This window comes from Phaethon aethereus (genome assembly GCF_964289735.1).
Source record: "Phaethon aethereus genome assembly, chromosome: 1".
In the NCBI taxonomy this organism is placed as follows: Eukaryota; Metazoa; Chordata; class Aves; order Phaethontiformes; family Phaethontidae; genus Phaethon; species Phaethon aethereus.
In genome coordinates this window covers 53,057,691-53,080,989 of record NC_138575.1, presented here as the reverse complement: position 1 = coordinate 53,080,989, position 23,299 = coordinate 53,057,691, and the positions used below count along the sequence as shown (strand labels likewise).

The 23,299-nt window shown below is 36.5% G+C and overlaps 1 protein-coding gene across 1 annotated transcript in view; it reads left to right on the top strand.

Annotated features, from left to right (window-relative positions):
- Positions 1 to 638: 638 nt before the first annotated feature.
- The window catches only part of CDK17 (cyclin dependent kinase 17), a gene marked incomplete at its 3' end in the record, with an annotated part of 53,513 nt that continues 30,852 nt past the window's right edge, over positions 639 to 23,299 (top strand). Inside the window, exons 1-3 of the mRNA XM_082014130.1 lie at positions 639 to 1,287; positions 15,671 to 15,835; positions 22,413 to 22,546. Coding sequence (XP_081870256.1) covers positions 1,170 to 1,287; positions 15,671 to 15,835; positions 22,413 to 22,546 — 417 coding nt within the window. The 5' untranslated portion in view covers positions 639 to 1,169. The remainder of the gene's footprint in view (positions 1,288 to 15,670; positions 15,836 to 22,412; positions 22,547 to 23,299) is intronic.

Genomic DNA, 23,299 nt, shown 5'->3' with positions numbered 1-23,299 from the left:
ATTATGTAGCATCTAAACAAAGAGTAAGCTATGCAGTTGAAATGTGTATGCTTAAAGGGATGATGTCAATATAACAGTAATCATATTCAGAATTTGTTATTAATTGTAGATCCTTAGCGTCCTACTTGTGGAATTTCTCTGTTTAAAGGAGGACGTCAAGGAAAATGTGATTTTTCTTTTAAATTTTCTGTGCGAATTAGGTGTTTTGGAGTGCGAAGAGGCTGATGCGGGATGGGGGGAATATGAGCAGCTCAGACTTAAAAATATGCTGTGCTTGTGTTTAACACTGCTTATGTGATTCTTAGGGACCCTGAGCAGATGAACGAGTTATTGTGAAATAACATCTAGGGTGAATTGTCCATACAGAGTAACGAAGGACAGAATTGTGGTTCTTGTTGTGCAAGGGCAAACATATGGCACACTGCAAAGTTCACTTACTAGCTTGGGCTTGTGGCAACATGTTTATCGGCCTGGACCTTTGTTATTATTGCTTGTTTGCTCACCACTTTTCATGGAGAAAGTGCCTCCTTGTTTCCAGTTTAGTCTTAATGCCTGCCTGTAGAAAAACGTCTGTTCTAGCTGCCGTTATCAGGCCCTGGCTATCTATTTCCCTAGGTGGGATTGGGTTTGAGAATTGCTTTTGTTTTTAAGGCTTTTAGTGTTGTCCCCTTCCTCCTTTTGTGAAAAGGGCAAAATATAGAGAAGTTCAGTAACTTCTCATCCGTAAACAAACGGGCTGAAAGAGAGAGAAGGTTCCAGCCTCCTCAGCAGGTTTTGTGAAAGAGGCTGCGGAGGAGGTGGCAGAGCGCGCACTCAATAAGTTTTCAGATGACTATTTGTTTTATTATTGGATTTTAAAATCAGGGATCAAATTAGCTGTTTTGGGGTTTTGTTGTTGTTGTTTTTGAAGAAAAATATTCTCACTTGTGTAACAAAAATAAAAATTGCAAAAATGTATGGGCACCTACCTCTCAAGACATTCTTCTTCAGTCCGGTAGAGTAATCTTGCTTGAAGGATAACTTGCATATTGATTAAATTTTCAGTAAGCCTTCCTGCATTTTTATGAGGTAATTAAATTTTGTTTTCTGATGAACTAATTTTTTCTCAATTTTTGCTTTATAATATTTTTTTTTTCAGGCTTCCTTAAGCCAGACTTAATATTGATAGAATGAAAAAGTTTAAGAGGAGACTTTCCTTAACCTTGCGTGGAAGCCAGACCATTGATGAATCACTGTCTGAGCTAGCAGAACAAATGACAATTGAAGAAAACAGCAGCAAAGATAACGGTAAGCATATCTTGCACTTTCCAGAAAATGTAAGAATTTTATCAGGCCCCACTCAAGTGAGTGTTGTTGGGGTTTATTTCAGTTTTCACAATTGCATGGACTTCCTCACTAACCTGTTCTTTTGATTTATCTTACATTTGACTTTTAACACATTGATATGTTGTTACATATTGGTTTGGTTTGCTTTGATATTGAACTGTTACACAATTATTTATCAAAAGCTACCTAAATTGATATTTTATTGTGGTGTGCAGCAAGGATCATAGATGCTCTTTCAGTAAACAAACCCATGACTGTATGCATTTAGTGGGTCTCAGATGAACTTCATATGGCTTCAAATTAATTTTTTTCTCAAAATCATTATTCAATAATATGATTGATAGTAATTGCTTAACTATTATAAACAAAACTGTTTACCTTATCACTGGTGATAAGTAGTGCAGTGCACTAGTCTGAGAACTCCGTCACCTATTCACATCTCTGATTAGCATTTCCCTTCAGCAATGTGAAGGCAACTAGAAACATTCAGGATGACCAGCTTGCCTGTGTATTCTTACACAAGTCTTTGGCTGATTCCATAAATGAACTGGCTGCTATAAAGTCCACATTAATGATGATACTGCTTTTGAATGCAATCTGCAGTATTAATGACTGGAAGAGTTTTTGTTGCTTTGTTCTGTTTCCTGGGCTGCAGCATTTAACTCGTATTTCATCTTCTATGCTGGTTAGTATTATTTCTTGCTCTACTGACATCTAAGATTTTCTCAAGTATCAAGTGATCTAATTTTTTTTTTTTTCTCCCACTTCACACCAATAAATGGTTCCGAATTTTCCCATTGAAATCTGACAGGGCTGGGAAATTTGAACAGAAGTAGAGGCAATGGAATTTGCCCTTTAGACTTTCAAAAACTCATCCAAGATCTGTTGCATACCAAGCTTTTGAAAGCTGCATTTACCTTTGGCAAAACGAAGCTATTCATATTTTTCATTTTTACCCTTAATCCTTGGTATATTCGTTGCTGTTTTCCTCTGTTCGTCATGGGCCATGCCCAATAGTTTGGAAAATGATGTTTACTACAACTTTTTCTTTGTTAATACAACACGTCGACTCTGAAACAGTAATTGTAGTATTTTTACACTGATGTCTACTAAGTACTTTCTGAGATACTGAGCAGTTGTCCTCATGGTTTCACTTGTACTAGCCTTTGTTACTGATGCATACTTTGTTCAGACCTTTATATTCTTCTGACAGATTGATTTCATTATGCAAATAAGTGCTAAGAATATTACTCTCATGCTGGGACATGAGCATAAAAAATTGTCACCAGCATCAGTGAATGTAGTGAACTGCGTTGCTGAATTGATTCAGTTGAAAACTGGATCCAGGGAGAAAAAAAGGATTTTAAAGTGGACCATGTTCTGGGTGCCAGCTCAAGGGACAGAGGGCACAATAACTTGTTTACAGAAGCATGAGCTTACTCTGTCTTAAACCTTGTATGAATCTATTTGCAGTTTATAATATTTATCTAAGAATTACCTGAAACAGTAATACTTAGATGTCTTATGCATGCTTGTCGCTAAACTTTGACAAACTTAACTTCTCAGTAGATATTTAAAGTGATAAAAATACAGTTCAGGAAAATGTTTCTAATAACAAATTCATTATTTAGCTTTTAGTGCTCCTTTTATTTTGCTTTCCGCGTTATTTCATTGGCTGAAAGGAAGCTTATATGCTAATACTATGTGATACAATATGTTATGCTTACAACTGCAAACTGTTGTTAATGCCTTAGTAGAGTATCTTTGGATACACTGAAATGTTGTTGATCCTCTTGAAAGAGGAAGAATAATAAAGATAAACTGTGCTGTTGCTATGCGTAATCTTTAACTCATCATTTTATGTAATTTTTAAAGTTTTACTGGCATTTGCTTCCTTTTTATGATATCTCTAGAATGCAGATACAGTATCTGTCCTATCTTTGATCTTGCAGAGATGAACAGGATACTACTTTGTGGGTTTTTGTTTTCCTTTGTTTTTCCTTTCCTTTCCAACCCACCTTTCTTAGAAAGTAGGGTTGGAAAAATGCTTGCTGCACCAGCTACTCCTGCTTTTCTAACGGAAGCTCTAACTTTGCAACAGATCAAGATATTTTGGAAGGAGTAGTGTTCATACAGACCATAGGAATCGGTCTTTGGGCAACAACAACTGCTGGAAGAAACAGTACGGAAATGAGTTCTCTCTTTTGGTGAAAGACAAGTTTGGTAGAGAATATAGGCTGGAAAAAATCCTTCAGTGCACATGTAAAAAAAAAATATATTGGAGTGCTTAAATGAGAGAGGTTTGCCTTGGCATCTTATAAAATCAGAGTGCTAAGAAGCCTCTACTAACTGTAAATATCCAGCTGGGACACATGAGAGGATGTAGTCTCTTGAAGAATAGTTTATAAAGTGATAGCTGCATTAAGATCTCGAAAGTGCATCTTTTACTGCGATGGGGCTGATCTCAGAAGGCAGGAGTAACCATCTCCCTAGTTTTGTTTTAAAGAAGAATAAACATCTCCTTTACCCTGTGGAACAGAGAAACACAAATGTGCCCAGTTTGCAGGCTTTGGATCTGTTCTTAAAGGAACTTAAAAAGCACAGTCTAGTAAATCAAAGGCAAGCCAATATCTTGATCTACAGAGAATCAAAGTCAGGGATACAAACAGTCTTCAGAAAGTGATTCTTCAAATGTGGTTTATTTTCAACCATTATTAGATCATGAACTTGAGAAATGAGAGTTGAAGGGCGTCACAACTGTTCTTCTCATGCCGGAAGGCAAGGATAGGCCCTGAACACTGAAGGCCTTTACAGCAGAATTTTCTTCCATTGTTGTTGTCCGATTTTGTTTTGTTTTATTTTTTCTTCCTAGTGAATCACCTGTCTTGTCTCCTGTCATTTCATTCTGATGGTCCTGTTCACTGAGGGACATAGTTTTATACACACTAGCTTTTTCCCTTCCTGGAGAATGACTGTGTTACTGGACCTTGGAGGTTGTAGAGGCTACGTCCATAGAAAACCACGAGACCTAGGATCCACACTCATCTCTGTGTGATTTTCACATACATGACCTGTAAAATCTTTATTACGAAGTTCCATTTCAGCACTGTGATTCCAGAGGTAGATCACATGCATGTAGTACCAGGGACCTTCCCTCATGGTCAGCCTTTTGCAATAACCTGTCTTGTTCAGCCCCCCGGCAAATGTTTCCTCTCCCAGAACAATTCTGTCTGATTTCAAATAACTGCTGCTCCAATCCAGAGACCCACTTTGTCATTAGCTCCAGCTTTGAGTGGGTTGTTTGAAGATTTACTTTTAAAGAACAGTACTCCTAATGCAGAACAAATTGTCCCATTTGCAGTTCATAGACATAAAAATAGATGCGTAACTTAATTTCTTCGCAGTGCATTGATACCACTGAATCAGGTAGCCTTTTGTACGCGATCTCATTTCATACACAGCCTACTTCATCGCGTGATGTCAGTACAATCTCAGTATGCAGCACTCGCCCATCAGCAGCAAAATGAGATTAGCAGGGATCAACCCATATTGTTTGTTGCAGTAGCACAGAGCTGTTGCACTGAATGTAGAATAACCAACAGTTTTGCTTTTGGTTTCAGGTTATTTTGGAACACCATCAAATTATTTAGTGACTGGAAACCTATATATAATTAAATCTACCTTACAAGTTATGTTAGTCATAATTGGCTTCTGGGTGAGGAAGCATCGCAAAATCAGTTGCATAAACCATAAAAATACAGGGACCAATAAAATGCCTATTATATATCTGAAGCCTTGTGAACTGTGGACTGTATGAAGTATAGCTTGCACTATTCTAAGTACAGAAGCTTTTTGTGATCTCTGTTTCAACATATAAAACTGGTTACTTGGATTTGTTGTTTATTTTTAATTCTGTCTTGATTCGAGCACGCTAACAATGTGCTGGCTTGCCTTTTTAATTCTAGGTTTGACCTTAATATGTGTGTTCAGATTAAAATTAAAAATACTAAATGGTAATTTGTAGCAGTTGACAACTAAATGTGCTCCTGAAATTTTTCCTTGCCAATGACATATTAATGAAATTTGGCTAGAAGTAATATCCAAATCATGCATATTTAAAGCCCAATTAACTGTAAAATTTATGTAAATACTTTAAATACATATGAATACGCTCTTTAATGAAAGCAAAAATGTGGCCGTATTGTCTAATGTAGAATACATTATCACAAGCTCCAGGCATGCTTTTAAGAATAATTACATGATATATTCAAAAATACGTCCACAGCTCTTGCATTAATATATAAGTAACTTGGAAAGCCATTCTGTATTGCCGGTTTTTATATATAGATATATACACACATACATACTAAGCCAAAAAAAGTGAGGTTCTGATAGAAATGACTTAATGACTTTCTAGAATAATAATTATCTCCATTTGGTCTGTTTTAGCTCAGTGATGTGATCATAGGATCCAGTCTCACAAACACTTGCATAATTTTTTTGTAATTTTACAGGTGTGAGTAATAATGGAAGGATCAGCTACAGTAAAGTGCGTAAGTGTTTTTTAGGTTTAAGGTCTTAATGACTAGTTACTACTTTGATAAGAGGAATGAATGTTTATAAAAGTTGACACATTGCAATACTGTATCAGAACATCCAAATGGCTTTGTAGTTGTAGTCATTTCATATCATCTTCAGCACAGCTGAGAAAGTCCCATTCCATCTGCTATGTGTGATTCCTTGAGTATGGAAGGAAAACTGTGTGTTGAAACATATTTTCAAGACACTGTTCTTGAATTGAAAATGTGAGCACAGAAATACTTACTGGTAATTTATCAATACTCTGTTGATACTGGAGGAAAGTATCAATATAAAAATAACGGGGGGTGGAGGGAAGAAGTTCCCAGAAGTGATAGAGCTCATTCTAGAGCTACAGATTACTGCAAATAACTGGCAGTTGTCACAACTAAATACTGAACTTTGTACTGTCCATTACACTGTACTGGCAATGTTTTTATTATAGTCTGTATGTACCCTTCTGTGCTGTGGCATACATCAGTTTTTGTTACTGCTTTTCAGTATGGTTTCTCCATCCCACGTACGCTGTCCAACATAGTGTTCTTTCTTCCCTTCTGTTTTAATTTGCTGCTTCCCACAAAACCTGGAGGCTCTATTTATGTGTGGAAGTGCTTATAAAGTGAAATGAGCATGCAAATTCAGTGCCTGAAAGCATGCTGCAGAGACCTGTAGTCGGGGGGGGGGGGGGGGGGGGCAGGGTGTCCACTCACAAGTGTTTTCCTTCACAAGTGGAACAAAGATTTGGCAGGAGAGCATGGTGTTTACTTGAGGAAGTGGACTCTAAATACACCAGATTTCTGCTAGCGTAGGCTCACTGATGGATATGTAGAGATTTGTTCTCAAATGGCATTCAGATGGACTTGTTAAGTACATTAAAGTAAAACAGACGTAACTAGCCAGCACCGTTATTTCTGGAAGTGGGGCAAAGAGGAGCCAGAGCCCCTGTTTCCTGATTTGGTTGGCAGTGTGGCCTCCCAGATGTTTGCGTCGGGAGCTACAGGGTAGCTGCGTGTGAGGAGGCAAGGATGGAGGCTGGGGATACTTGTATCTTGGCTATGATGCTGACTCACATTAATTTAAATTGTATCAGAAACAGTGTTCTGAAGGATTTGGTGTACTGCGAGGCCTTGTTGAGTTACGCGGTTTTAAAAGGAAGGTTAATACTGGTGGTGTGTCATGCATATATGATAGGAGGTACAAGAGTACCATGTTTATGTTCCAGTGCGTGTTCTGATGACTAAACGTACTGTCTTGAGAATTTTCTTTTAAACATTGTGAAGTATATAAATCTCAAGGGAAGATTTTCAGCTTTGACTATTTTTTATTTGGTTGTGATCATCTTTGTCTTGGTACCTAGACTGAACGCAAAAACTTACTGTATGTGAAGTCAAATTTGAAAGGCTTTTTGTAGTGTTTTTTGGATATCTTCATCTCATTTTCTGTCTTCTGTATTATCTCTTCTTTCTGTAGTTTAAACAGACACCTTGGAAAAGTTTCTGTCCCAAATTTTAAAAAACCCAAAAGTTTACAGGACATTAGAGTGCAGTTTTCATCATTGAGGTACTTAATTTCTGGGAGAAACTGAGTTTCTTTAGGTTTCTTTTGGCACATTTCTTCAAACCTGCTGCCATTATTTTTTTGCCATGTGTCTTCCAAGTGAAGAACTTTTGCTCTGGACATGACTGCTGTACTCAAATGGATTAATTTTGAGCAACTGGAGGGAATCCCTTGACGTTCTGCTAAGTTTTTAATATTGTAATAGTCAATAGTTTGAAGGTTTTATCTTATTATTTAATAAATAAATACAGTATATATCTTAAATATCTTAAATGATTTTGAATGGTTTCTCGATTTTTAGAGTGACGTAATGCTTTCCTGGGTATTACGTAATGGAGTCCAAGAAAACAGCCCCATAAAATAATGTATAAATATATAGTATTTTATACAGTGCTCCTCATGTAGCTCTCTGAGAGTACAGATAGAGTGAACGTATAGCTGCTCTGAGTTATTTAAATATTTCTTCTACAGGAGCCATCACCTGCAATCAAGTAATTTTACTGAGTGGATATGACAGCCTTACAGCAGTGTAATTAAATATTGTACAGTGCAGCATACCAGGTCTAAGATGTCAGAAATTCACCTGCTTACATTCTAGGATTACTGAGAAATAAAGGGCTTCTTGACAACAGCTTCTTCAGGAAGGCAGTTTGTACAAAATATTTTGTATTGCATGTCCAAAAAAAAAAAAAAAATCAGGCTTTATTGCCAATAGACGTGTAAAAATTGAGTAATCACTAATACAGCATATATTCAGATTAGTTAAATGAATGTGTAGTAGATGATGCCAAAATATGATTAAGCTATATGACAGTAGCATTTGAGACAGTTGATATAAATAATTTTAAAAGGTTATCATGATGGACTGCGACCTTCATGAATGCAGGGCTATTTAGAGAATGAATATTTAGTTTCACATATGCAGAGTTTTGACACTTCCCCATTCTTTATCAAAATGGAGCGAGGATGAGGTCAAGGTGGATGGAAAAGAAACTGCGTAGAGTCCTGTCCTATAAAAACCAGTAGCTGATTCTCAGGGTATTTAGTGAGATTTTGTTATAGTTGAGCCAGTCCAAAGTCAAGCCACAGCTAAAAGCGGTGAGTGAGGTTCTGCCTCCACCCTTCTGTCAGCAACCACCCGCTTCGTGCCCTGTGATGACCTAGTTCAAAAACCTGAATCAAAATTAGACTTTTTTTTTGCTGGGGGAGGACCTTGAGCCACCTTTTTGGTAGCAGCAGTGAGTTGTGGCAGGCTTGTGGTTGCACAAAAGTTCATCCCTGGAATATGGAGCATTGCCTGGGTTCAATCACCATTACATACCCAAACTGGAGATCATGAACGCTAGGTCTCTGATACCTGTCTTATTTTGATTAGAAAAAAATCCTATTGTGTACTTTACCCGCATGAAATTAAAATGTATATGTATTTGTATGGTTTCCATGGGCAGAATGGATAATGGTTACTGAATAATACATTTTCTTGCAGACTTGTTCAGTTCTATCAGAGATGCTTGATTTAAGGGAAAATGTCACCATGTATGACAGGTGATTTTGATTCTTTATTAAAGCTAGATGAAGGAAATATCAATCCAAAATTTAGGCAATGAAGTCTGAAAGCCAGGTTGGTCTTTTTGTCACATAATAGGGATGCTCATGGGACATAAAAAAAGAAAAAGAAATAGTTAAATACGTGGTATTAGATATTCATGAAATGTGTTTTAAAATGCATTTACATTCCTAATGAAAACACTTTCTTTCTTTAATCCACCAGCTGACTGACATGTGACAGTATGTCAGTTGCTGAGTCCTGGCATAGAAATGCCAGGCAATTCTGCAGGCTCTCTGGAACTCAGATTAAGTAAATCCAGTTAAGTAAATCCAACACAGGAAAGAAAGTGGTAGTGTGGCTCTCTGTTACGGTAGATGGACAAGGAAAAGAAACATTGGGGATTTATTGAAAAATTGCTTAACTGGGGAGTAATTTCAGGTCAGGGTTTGTGGTTAATTTAAATTGCAGTTAAAGGAAGAAGAGGAGACATCTTTATAACCTCATAAAATATTTTTTTTTAACTAATTCTTCAGGCAAGCCTCTTGGTTATATACACTATTGTTCTACTCGACTCTGGCAGTTCTCACAATTATGAAATAAAAAAATCAGTTCCACTTACGTTCAAGCATAAATTCCTGTTACTTCACAATTGAAAGACTTCAACAGCTCGTTTGAGTTATTTTCTGTTCTTGTATGTTTGTTAACATTGGTGTGGCATTATTTCAAACTTAGCAATGCAATGGTACCTTATTGGGTACTGTATTTTCTTGAAGTATACGTGTGTGTTCTAAAACAGATTAGCAACATGGTCTAGCAACTCTTACAAAATTAGTAAGCTGAGCGGGTTGTTTTTTAAACAGTATTTTCTTTGAATGGTGCTGTTGTAGTTATTTTGCATTATGCCAATAATAACGGAAGTTTGAATGCTATGATGCAAGAAATACCAGAAAATTATCCAAATTAAATAAACTAGCAGCTCAGCATTTGCCAAACTGGAAAATCAAGTAGTACAACAGTGCAGTCACCATGCATTGCCCAATTCTAAACCTTGCTGAAGATGCACACTTAGCAAGATAACATGGATGTGACATTAAAAAAAAAAATGTGGTTTTCTATATATGTTTGTGTGTGTGTATGTATATATAAAAATAAAAATAAAAATAAAAAAAGCAGGACACATTCATATTTCAAGAAGTGTTCTGGGACATTGAAAAGAAAACCATGTGTCCATCCTGTACGCCAGTGTAGCATTTCTAAATATTCTCATTCAGAATGTTTCCATTAACTTTTTTCACATTTAAAGACTAAATTTGCACGATAGCTTAGTAGGTTTCATAAGAACTTTAAGAACTGAGCTGACATTCCTTAAAAGATGAGTGAAAGATGAAGTGTTTTGTAGCCAAAATAAAATAATGGCAACTAACCAAACACAATTTAAAAAGAACTACTGTGAAGTCTCTCTTTCAGCTTGCTTTACATATTTACAGATTTTATCAGTTTGGAATTACAGATTATAGAGCAGATTGAGGAGAGAGAGCTAGAGGTAAATAATTAATAAGGCCCTCTCTGGAATGGTGGTGCCAGCAGGAGCCAACATGAGGGAACTGCCCAGGTGCTGCAGAAGTCTTGCACCATAAGGAAGGCTGGAGATCTGCCTGGCTGTCCTCCAGTCTCTGAGGATGACAATTAAGGGTAACTCTAAGATTAGAGCCCAAAATATAATAGCATTTCCCTAGAGTACTCCACTGGTTTCTACTTCAGAGACTTCCTGAACTAGGCAAGTCTCTGTGCAGTTAGCGACCCTGAGCAGATTTCTTGTTCAGCCTCCCCTTGAGTCTTGTAAGCGTCTGATAGCTGTAACATCCTGTGGTGAGGAGTTGCCACAGACTGCGCAGTGTGAAGAACCGCTTCCGTGCGCCGTATGCAACCTACTACGGCTGGCTTTCTCTGTGACCTTCGCTCTTGTGCTGGAGGAGCTGGTGGATGCAGCTGATTCCTAGGAGACCTTTTACAAGTCTGTGGGTTGTATCATACCTTCTGCAGTTTTAATCTGTTTGAGAGGGGAAGATCGGAACTGTACGTGATAGTCAAAATGCAGCAGAACCATACACTTGCATAGTGGCATAGAGATTTTCTCATGTTTTTCTATTCCCCTCTTAATTTCTATCACTCATTTTGGTTGCAGATGAATATTAAGCCAATAGCACCATGAAAATACCTACTGGGCTACCAGAAACACCTCCATCATGTCAGCTGAGCCTTTGAGTGCTTACTGAGTTATGTTTACCAACTACAGTGACACTAACACAAGGACCGTTTTATATAAGGAAACATTTTTTTAAAAGAAAAACCAAACCTATAATCAGAGATAAAATTATAAGAAACAGTTTATAGATGTATGTAGTAAAGGCATTCAGCTTCTACAGTTTTGACTCATCTTACTCAAGACCAGGCAGGTGCACTACATACACACCTTAAAAACTACAGTGTAACCCTTTAAATGTAGTGAATCAACATATTAAAAATCCTGCTGAAAAAAATGAATTCTTTATGTGAATGAAATGAAATTGTAATTTTGGAAGAAGTACTTAGGAATCTTTGGACAGAGGGAGTTAAATACTTTTTTCAAAAGCACTTTCTTTAAATCTTGTGTCTCCTAAAATGCACAAAAATAAAAATAAAGTCTTGTACATTTATTTCCAGCAAGAGTTTGCTTGATCGTTTTCAATATTTGTTCCAGCTCTTAGCCGTTATAGTCACGGTTGCAAGGAGGAGGCAGCACACGATGCTGTTCATGTGAACATTTCTTTAAAAGTTTCTTGTAATGTGACAATGCAAACTTACCTGTATATACAAAAATACTTTCCCAGACCATAAGTCTGTATGTTATACCACTGTAAAAAGAGAATGCCGTATGATCCTTCCTTTTTGTAAATTAATGGGTACTCTGATTTTAAAAACCGGTTGTAATCAAGTACTATTAATACTTCTCTTAGTCATAAGTGTACTAGTAATCTGAGAGTTTTTGTAACCTTCATTTCATTGTCTGTCGGTAGTTATGCCTGTCCTCCTACATGACCTAAATTGTTGTTGCTAAATTTTGTAATAGGCTCCATAATTTAGAACAGTACTTACGACAGTGCAGGAAGGTAATAGTTGCCTATGATGGCAAAAGTTATTTCTGTGTAATTGGATCTTATTATATTAACCATTTGCCTTTCTTTTTCCCATACATTTTCTGTTTTCTTATCAATTTTATCTGTGTTTATCCTTATAATTGAGCTGAACTTTTTATATGTTAAGGTATATTAGGAATTTTGTTTTAAACTGTAAAATATGTACAAATCTACAAGTGCCATGAAGGAAACTGATTTTTTTTTAAAAAAATCATCTTTGTTCATCACACTGTCATGTTAGTGATAAACAAACATAAAACTCAATCTCTACTAGTTGTTCAGTGTATTCATAAACTCTGGCCTTTTTTACATGCTACACAGTTCATGGAGATAGATTAATTTTAGCAGGAGTAGACAAAAGCCATAACGTACAAGGGGAGTTATCAACTCTGTGCTCTGTGAATGCAGCTGTAGTCTATGTGTGTGTGTACACTCCGGTGTGGTTAATGATACTGGGATCCTCAGTGACTGTGAATGTATAGAGGTGGGTATGGGGGCCAGGGTGGCTGAGGCATTGTGCTGTCCCACTCACAGGCAGAGCTTTGTTTCCAGCCATATGGCCCTGCCCCTTTCCTGTGCTGCCTTTGGTGCTTCTCTGACCTTTGTTGAGACGTAGCCTGGCATCTTCAGTTTCTCATTAGGATGAGAAGAGTAATGTTTAATTTGATGCAGAATTTGCATTTTTGTGCATGAGACAATAATCTTGCCATGGGACATGCGTTTTCAGTTACCAAGCATTAGTCTCAGCACTTTGCGCAGGCTTTAAGTTACATTCCAAAGCGTAAGGCTGTTGACACTAGTGGCAGAGCTAAGAAATATTTGAGTGATTTTTAGCAGTACATTTCTATACTAACAAAAAAAAAAATCTGAGAGCTTTCTTTCTAGGTTTATTATTGGGGCTTTAAAACAAAACAAAAAACTGAGGGACTTTTGCTTTGCTTGCTCTAGCAGGGCTTGGTCAAAGGGAGGAGAGTTTTATTTCCCAGAAAAAATATCTTTTTGAGTTGGCTCTCTTTTCATAACAATTTAGTTTTAGAAACAATTAAAATGAAGTAGAATTACCTCCTTAATATATATTGTTTATTGCTTATATGAGGAATACAAATAAAGTAGTAACTTTAAAATTACGCAAACTAGCCACGAAATCCCACCAAGCATCATGGTTATAACTGGTGATGACTGTCTCAACAGAGCAAGCTATGTACTCATCAGGTATTTGGATTTGGATCAGCATTACCATTCATTTGTTCAGCACTGTGTGTAAACTCAGGGTGAGGTTTTTAGTCTAGAAATTAGAGCAAATTCAGACTAAAGATCAGTAAGGAAATTGGAGAGAAGAAAGCAAATTTTAACGTAAAAAGTAAAAGAAGTAGTTACACTGTATGTGAACCTCTGTTTCCTGTTATGTGGAAGCAGTAACAGATTCTGTTAAAAAATTGATGAAGAATTTGCTGCCTGCTGCCCTAGGATAAATGTGCTGTTGAAATCACACAAGGAAGCTGACACCACCCTTAAATTAAAATGGATGATGCAGTGTATTAGAAACAGAAATAAGGATTTGGGGCAGAGATGTGCAGAGTTTTGAAGGTGAAGACACTGATCGGACTTCATGAACGTGTATGTGGACTTAAGGTGTATTTTTCCTCATGTTCACCCACTTTGAAGCTGTGTTTATGAAGGATGCTAGTTGAAAGGTGCAGGCAGGTTCATAACAGTGCTGACATGTCCTATCACATTCTGTTTTTTGCTTGAAGCTTTTTTTTTTGCTTTTATTTTTTTCCTGCAGCAGCTTAGTTAAAGCTTTTTTTTTGGTCTATGTTACTCATGTTGATATGCAAAAATTCTTTGTGTAATTATTTTATAAAGTCACTGGCCTGTCCTTGGGTAGTTCTGTCCATGTACTTCTGTCTCTGTCCTTCAGACCAATCATAATAATATATCCAAAAGGTTTTTGTACATGTGGGAGGGAGGGGGTTCCCTTCAGGATCCTGTTTCCCTTGGGTTATTAGGTATTTGTTGCTGTTATTTTCCTTCACCATTGAAATTCTGCTTTCCATAAAATAAGTTCTGCTAGCTATATTCTTATTCTTATTTTATTTTGGAAGGGAAAGCAAGATTTTTGTGGTTCCTGCCTGTGAGAATGTAAGTCAGGGTGATGAAATAGCATCCCAGATTGCTCCCTGTCTCAGCAGGCATGAGCGAAGCTCTGAGCAGATCCTGGCTGTGTTACGCCCGGGGAGCAGTGGCTCCAGAAATGCCTCAGGAGGTGCCGCTCCATCCAGCAGCGCTCGCGCTGCACTTGCTCAGTGCATGGCTGCTGCCTTTTCCACCTTCCAAATAATACCAAGCACCACGTATCTGTAATGGTAGCAAGAATCAAATGATGGAAAAATAAAATTACTTGAATCGAAAGTGTTCATTGAGCACATGTTCTGGTCTTTTTCGTAGTACAGGGGCAGTGCTTGTATGGAGCTGCCGGGTGACTCTCACCTCTGGGTGCTTTTTCTGTGGTGAGAGTATTTCTTCTTTAATTTCTTGGATGAATGACTTCATCAGTGGTTCTGATAAGTCCAGTTTTGTGACAGTCTATACAAGCTGCTTCTTTCAGGGGTAAAAAAATCCTCTTTGTTCTAGTACCATGACAGTTCTTGAGTCGTAGTTCATGTGTGCAAAGTCAGGCTTGCTGAGGGAACATGAACACTCAATTTCTGTGCACATTTCTATACAAGATTTTAAAATTTCTGATGTTTCATCTTTTTTAAAAAGTGTGTATCAATAATAATAATTTTAAAAAAAATCTTACAATCCTGGTTTCGAGTCCAAGTACAGTGAACTGTTTGAGAGACAATCCAACAGAAAGCCAAAATAAGTCATTGAATACTTAATTAATCTGATATCCTTTAAGTTAATAACCTTAATTATGGCATGACAGCTCTGGTGGGTATAGACAGGTACATTTCCTTCTAAGGACTTCCAGTACTCAGGCCTTGCTACTAGTGAACCTCAAGAATTTTGGGAGGGGGAATATTTCCGAAGGCTTGCAGTTGAATTTGCTCATCATGTGAGTTGATCTAACAGCTGGTCTGTTTACATTATAGTAAAGATGAAACATTGTGCAAATAAGACAAATAATGAATTCAGAAAAAAATTATACTGATATTAAAAGCTACGTTCTATCCACATTTTTAGACTGTATATTCAGGTCATTTTCTGATCCATCAGCAGAGTGACAGAATTTAATAAAATGAAATTTGGGTAATATTTAATGTTATGTTTTGTATTAATTGATTAGTAGATCATAGAATTACTGCCAGTTCTCTATTACTAGTATGAAAGAGAATCTTACCAGAGTGGTGATTTCCTGTTTAGTAACTGTTTTTTTTTCTTTTTTCCTTTTTTTTTTTTTTTTTTTTTCCCTTCTGGCATGTTCCTGACACTCCTATTTGCTTATGGGAATGAATCTTTTGGTCCTTGTGAATTGTAGAGCCTATTGTGAAGAATGGCAGGCCTCCAACGTCTCACAGCATGCACTCATTTCTCCACCAATACACAGGATCTTTCAAGAAGCCCCCTTTACGGAGACCGCATAGCGTCATAGGGGGCAGCCTCGGCTCTTTCATGGCAATGCCCAGAAATGGGAGCAGATTAGGTAATTTACTACATTGTTTGTTTAAGTTCATTTTTTCTGTGAAGAATAATGTCTGTATTGATTCTTAGCGAGAGATACGGTTATTCTAATGCTTTAATAAATCTCTGGGAATGTAGTAGTCTTTTTCTAGGGTTGTTAGACAAACTTGTTTTTAAGGTACCCTTTAAGATTTTCAGGAGGAAAGCAATTACAAGAACACACAGAAGTCACCCATGAATTTCTGACGAGTTGCAAACTTACAAAATTTACAAAATACTCTTTCTTAATACTTTGCAAGAAAACGGTGTGTCCATCTCAGCTAAGCATTGGTGAAAACTACAATAAAGTGAATATGATAAAAATAGAGGATAATCATCCTATATGTGGAATTTAAAAAGAACTGGTATATTAATTAGACTTTTCATTATCATAAGAAAAAATGCTTTTTTTAGTGATAAATTAAGGCCACTTGACAATAATTATCTTTTTGTTTTGGTTGTGAGCTATATTTATGGTTCTGTGGGGCAAATAAGTTATGAAAATCTTTTTTCTTCTCCTTCAAGTAATTTGTCATGGTGCTGCCTCCAGTCACTATTAATATTTTACCCTGCTTTTATGTTATTTTAAATTATGCTTAATTAATTGATACTAGAAAATGAGAGCAAGTCACAATTTAATTAGAATTTTATGAATTTTTCAGTCTTCTGCCCTCCTTTAGAAGTGCGCGATAAACTGATCTCCTTCAAGATAATAGTCAAACCACTTATATCCTCCTCTGCTGTAATGTCACTCATCACAGAATCATAGAATGGAATAGTTTGGGTTGGAAGGGACCTTTAAAGGCCATCTAGTCCCACCCCCCTGCAGTGACCAGGGACATCTTCAACTAGATCAGGTTGCTCAGAGCCCCATCCAACCTGACCTTGAATGTTTCCAGGGATGAGGCATCTACCACCAATCTGGGCAGCCTGTTCCAGTGTTTTACCATCCTCATTCGGAAAAATATCTTCCTTCTGTCTAGTCTAAATCTACCCTCTTTGAGTTTAAAACCATTATCCCTTGTCCTATAGCAACAGGCCCTGCTAAAAAGTCTGTCCATGTCTTTCTTATTTGCCTTTTTACTGTTCGTGCTGCAATTCAAACTGAAAAAAGAATTCTGTCCTCTTGAATGGACTTTAGCAGCTGTTACCACAGAGAAAAACAGGTTTTAGAGTACACATTTTGACTACTATATTAATTGCTGATTTCACTCAAGTCCTATACACTTCAGGGGTTTTCATTTTTTGCCTAGCCAAGCTTTGCTTAAGTTGCCAAGAATCTTAACAGGAAGACAAAGTTAAAAAAAAAAAAAAAAATTGTGTACCTAAAGAAATCTCTGATTAGCAATGTTTAGTCTTTTATGGATTATTTGTTAAATCAGATGTATATAAACTGTGTATAGGAACAGCAGAGATGTATACTTCTGTATCCTTGTTCTTGCATGTTGCGTTTAAAAACATTCTATAATGTTTAAAATATAAATCTACCAGTAACTTATTAGTCTTCAAAATTTCACTATGAACTCAGCACTCACAATTTTAATACGTTAGTCTGTAAGAAGTGTTATAATAACATGTTTTGAATAGCTACAGATTCCTGTAGAATTTGTAATTTCATTGAAGTAGTATGGAATAGATTTACTGAGTGTATGCACATACATGTTAAACACCTCTTTCAGTTTTGGATGCAGTGATGCCATTAATGATGCCTTTTTTTTTTTTACTTATTTGATGAAAATTTAAGCTACTTGGACATGTTGTCTAGTGGTAGGTAACACAAATATAAGCATATACAAGCATAATTACTAATGATCTCTCTGCTCTTTCTTCACATCTTTCTTCCTTTTGTTCTTGCCATATGCGAATGGTTGTTACTCAGCAGGATACTGAGATTTTCTCCACTGAGGTAACATCAGAAATGAAATGGTCAAATATTTCACACTACGTTAAACTTTTTTTTTTCTTTGCATTCTTCATTCATCCTCTTCTCTTTCCATTTTTTCCTCTATTCCAATGGTGGAAAAATGCTATCAGAGAGATATCCTTGAAATATCACAAAACAATGGCATTTAAAGGATGATTATTTGGTTAAAAAACAGATTAAATCAAGACCTGCCGCAGGTGCATCTTCACACTGCTTGCTTTTGAATGAGATTATCGATATAAAAATTGGTTGAGAAGCCCAGCTGTGTTTTGGAGTTTTGTTTATTATCTGAGCAGTGAACATGGGTTCTTGCTGTTGGGGTAATGTGTAAAATCCCAAAATATTTTAAAAATAATTTCTACTTGGAAACATCTCTGTTAGGTTTTGTAAAATGTTTTGTAAAGACAGAAATTGTGAACTGATCTCTAAAAAGTGTGCCTTTGTTTAAAATTTTATAGTCATTCAATTATCATGATGATTTAAAATAAAGCAAATGCAGGCCAAATTGTGCATCAGCCATGCCACTGATGCAGATGAAAGTCTTGCTGAGGCTTTTCAGTTTGCATGTAACTACACAGCTTCTAGTCTTGTACCTCCAGAAACATTTAGCCACTGCAGTTCATGGTGGAGCCAGAGCTAATACTGGATCTGACCTGACTGAATGCAGAGCCAACTTAGTTGTCCTTGTTCCATATGTGTATTACTGGGAACACTGGAGAGGTGCTTGGAATATGCAAAGCCAGCACAGAGCTGAAAGTAACCCTTCTGGTGAACCTCAGTAGCTGTCAGGTTGATCCCTGCTTTTGACAGTTGTGTTGATATAGTTATGGAGAGGCTTGGTTTCTGTGTTATAAATATTGGAATTGAAAGGAATGATGTTTCCATAGAACTTTCATAGATTGGTAATGTTAACAGCAAAGGCAATTTCTCACTATTGCCTTCCTCAATTTGAATCATTATTAGTGAGACTAACCATAAAATTTCGCCACTTCACAAAAAAAGTAAGCTTTGGGAAATTGCACCTTGGAAGGGATCCAATATTTGAGGCACATGGTCATTTTTGTAATCATTTGAAATAAGATGGAAAGATCATGCAGTCTGACTCACTACTGACTAGTTAGTGCATAATTTTTTAGCTCACTTGGAGTCTCATTTGCTGCACTGTAGGTCCCCTGTATGAATTTCTGCTGTGGTGCATTCTCCACAGCTGAAATGAGAACAGCCTTTTCTTTTAAACATACTTCCATATTTTTCCTGTTATATTGTAGTCAACTACAGCTTTTCATTACATGGCCATACTGGTTATTTAATTAGCTATGTAGAATACATTAAAATAAACATCCGTGTAAGAGAATGGCTCGGGTAGTCAGTGAAAGCAATTCAATACATTACTCAACCATTAAAACCTCTGAAGACCATGTGAGCTGGCTTTGGTGTAGGTGAACTTGCCTATAGAAAAGCTTAGTGACATTAAGGAAATATTTGCATGATTGCTTAATCAAATATTATCATCATGCACCTGTGTAAAATGGTTAAAATGACTAGGCTAATGCCTTATTCCTGGGTTTATGCTATTAAAATAATGAAAATAAGTCTTTAGTAACCCCTTTTTAATTGAATAAAATAAAAGGACACATTTATATTAGATGATAACACAGCCAAGATACTTTTTAAAAGCTTAAAAATATCCCTATTTAGAATATAATTAAGACATCTGGAATTCCTTATAGATAGGAGAAATTCAGATGTGTTTAATAATCGATTTTTGGATGCTACACCCAGTATCCTGCTTCAACCCTCTCGGTTATGGGTATGTAGCTTATCCAGACTTAGCGGAATTAATCCTGTCATAGCAGTATTCAAAATAGATTGACCATTGTCTTATTTGGAACAGGCTGCCCAGAATGTTGGACCCAGGATGGTGGAGTCACCGTCACTGGAAGTGTTCAAAAAAATGTGTAGACATGGCACTTCAGGACATGATTTAGTTGATGTGGTGGTGTTGAGTTGATGGTTGGACTTGATGATTTTAAAGGTCTTTTCCAACCTTAATGATTCTGTGATTTAAGTCTGAAATACTACATTTTTAGACTATACAGACCCACTTTGTCTTCACATTCCTGATTTATAATGAGCAGGATCTACTTGCAGCTATGTTATCTGCCCCAAATACGTGGATTTGTGTTACTACTTCTTGAAATAGTCCTTAGTTGTGTATTATTGTATAGGTGGTCTTCTTAATAGAAGAATTATCTATGTCAACTTGGATGCTCTTTGTAATTCTGAGCATTGCATTTCAAAGTGTCATTTTCTTGGAGTAATTTCATAATACATATACTTTTGTGAATTGAACGTTTTATTTTAATATAGAAAGTATGACTGTATCAATCATGTGATTACTTCAGTAAGTGTCATCTTCTTTAAAAAGAGATTATGTAATTGCTCCATGGCTTAAAATACAATGCTTGGTTAATTTAATCAGTCTTATTTTGTGAGGTTGCCCAGATAACTGTCTCTTGTCTAGCTTCCCCAAAGAAAATAGACTTTGGGGCCCAATCAATGGGCTTGTACTAACATGAGGATAAATAGATTGGGGATCAATTGTCAGTAGCTGTTACACTTAATTTTACAAACAGAATCTTGGGAGCTGTAATTGCTAAAATGGATTACATGACCTCTCAAGAAAGTATTTTGAAAGAGAATCTTTAATAAAGAACTGATGTGGTGAATGTGCTGTTTACCAGACACAAGAATGCTGGCATAACAGCTTTGCTGCAGATAGTGTTTTAAATAATGTGTTTATAGTACTAAAAATTATTTCCTAGAGTTTATTAGAGATTTTTAAAAAAGGCAGCTATCAAGTCACTACAGAGACTAGGAGAGATTTCTTAGAGGCTTGGCAAAAGAGAGTCACATTTTGTCTGCTTAACTTAAGGTTAAGGCCAATCTTTAGGGATCACTTTCTACAAATCTTTTCCCTGGTTCAAACTACCATGCCTGTAGAAGAACTGATGAATATTTACCTTGTTTGAAACCAGGACATTGCTTCTTACTGTGCAAGGAGTGCAGCTTATTTTTTCCTTATTTGGTCCAAATATAAGCATGACTTGCAGGGAGAATTCTGATGCAATGTGGATTTTTAATTGAAGTCTGATCTGCATTGCTGTTGAAAAATTTGCTTTGTGCATGAGATGCTTGCTTAGTTTGTGTGTTTAATTACAGTACTTTGAGTTAAAATACATGGTGCCAATACCTTACGAGTTAATCTTTTTAGATCCAGTCTGTTTTCCATAAAAGGAAATTCTTTATACTGTGGAAGAATTTGATCCTTTGAAGTCTACATGATTCTATGTGAGCCAAACTAGACAAACATTTTAGAAGATATACTGATAACCAAATATTGGCCTAAAGGCTTTTTTTAATGTGAAATCCAACTTTCTTGCTTGTTGATAGTGGTAAAACTTGTATTTTCTCTTTTGTTTTTTTCTTTTTTTTATTGCTATAATGCTATGCAAATGTTAAATACTTCCAGGTATGTTGGTGGTAAGGCTGAATTGAGCTCCGTGTGTTTTCCTAATATTAGCATTTTTTTAAGGATAGAGTTGTGAGATTTTTAGTTGGTCCTCAGGTTCTCTTTTAGCCTTACAAGATCATGCTTAATACCAAGGATCAGGAGAGGGCAGGGAAACTGGTGTCTTTTGAAGCACCTCCTTTATAAAATGTTGGAGTTCAAATGTTTCAGAGGTGATGATGGAGCATTACTGATAGTGAATTGCTTGTATGACCAATTTCCCATGGGTCCTTTTGCAAGTTATTTGGCTCTTACGCTGTTAATGACGCCAACTTGATCTTCACTTCTCACGGTGTTTGTCTTCCAAAGTCTGGAAGATCCTGTGGTGCTTAAAAGTAATGTATATGTATATACATAATAGACATAAACTCTTGTGTGTGGATGAATCTACAGGATTGTATTAAAAGTACCAATCTCAGTTGACGTGAAGATCCTGCAACATATATAACTCAGGCAGACTGTTACCTGAATTCCTCCGTAAGCTCACAAATGTCACTTAATTGCTCCTAAATAACAGGTCCTCTGCTGGATCCATGAACACCAGTGGTTTTTGTATCTGAAGTTTCCATATTCAGCACTTCTGAAAAGAATGCCTATACCTCTCAGAGTATGATACATTCGGAAGTTACATTTAGGTGGCTAACATCGGGTGGTCTGATTTGAGTATTTTAAATATTCTCAGTAATGCTTTCTATCCAAGAGTAGCAAAAAGAGAAGAGGTAGTGAGGGAGTTAGGGAACCGAAGCTGTGAGGGGAAGGTGGCTTCTAGGAATTAAAATTGGGATTGGACTGCCTGTCTTCTCTTTTGGAAGATTGAGCTCTGCTGCAAACCAAATAAGAAAAATAATGATAAAGTTTGTGTAGAAGTCCTATAAAGTAATCCTCTTCATTTTGTGATTTCTGAGCCATAGAAAGTGTATCAAGACCAATGTGGCTGTGATGAGTCTTTGACTCTTGACATAAAAACCAATGCACAGTAATGATACAGTTGTTTTCCATCTATACAAGAGAGATGTTTGGTGGAATACTGATTAACTGTTTTCAATTCTTTTGATTATTTTTAAGATATTGTTCATGAAAATCTGAAAATGGGGTCAGATGGGGAAAGTGACCAAGCTTCGGGAACGTCATCAGATGAAGTTCAGTCTCCCACTGGTGTTTGTCTCAGAAACCGGATACACAGACGAATCTCAATGGAGGTAATTCACTTTTCATATAAGGATCATTTATATTGACAAGAGAGTTGGGGGTTGCTTTAATTGTTCGTTCTACCTGGTTGTCTTCTCAATTAACTGTAACCGTTCTGGCATATATTTCATTCAGAGAACATTATTTTAATATTACTTAAATTTCTGTCTCCATTTGTCATGCAGAAATCAGCTGGTTATCTTGCATTGTTCATGAGCTGTTAATTTTGAAAATTAAATGTTTTGAAACTTGGATTTTTGGGAAGAATTTCTTAAGTGTAGCGTTAAAATATGTAGCATTAGCATATCTTTCAATCACATTCTGTGCAATTCACCGAGTATATTCAAGAAGATACAGTGTTTAGACATTTTTTACTTAAGGCTGTTTTCTACTCTTTGTAAAACTAGTGCTACAGCAGTGATGGTCCTGACTGCTTCAGCCTTTCTCTCTCTTCCTGTTTTTTAATGAACGGAACTTTACAGGATGGTAAACAAAAGGAGGAAAAGTACCTTATGAATAACTGTGCACATAATTTCCTTTATTTATGAGTCTCATTATGAATACTAGCCACCCTTGTGCTTGCTTTGTTGTCATTTCCCTTGGTGAAGAAAAACAGAACACTTCCCTGTTTCCTGAGTGTATAAAAGTTACAATTATAATGATGCCTTTGTTACAGAAGCCTGTAAAATTTTGTAGCTTTATAGCATACATAGCAATACACATAGCTTCTGAGATTTTAAATCTTCATTCAAAGCCTGATATCA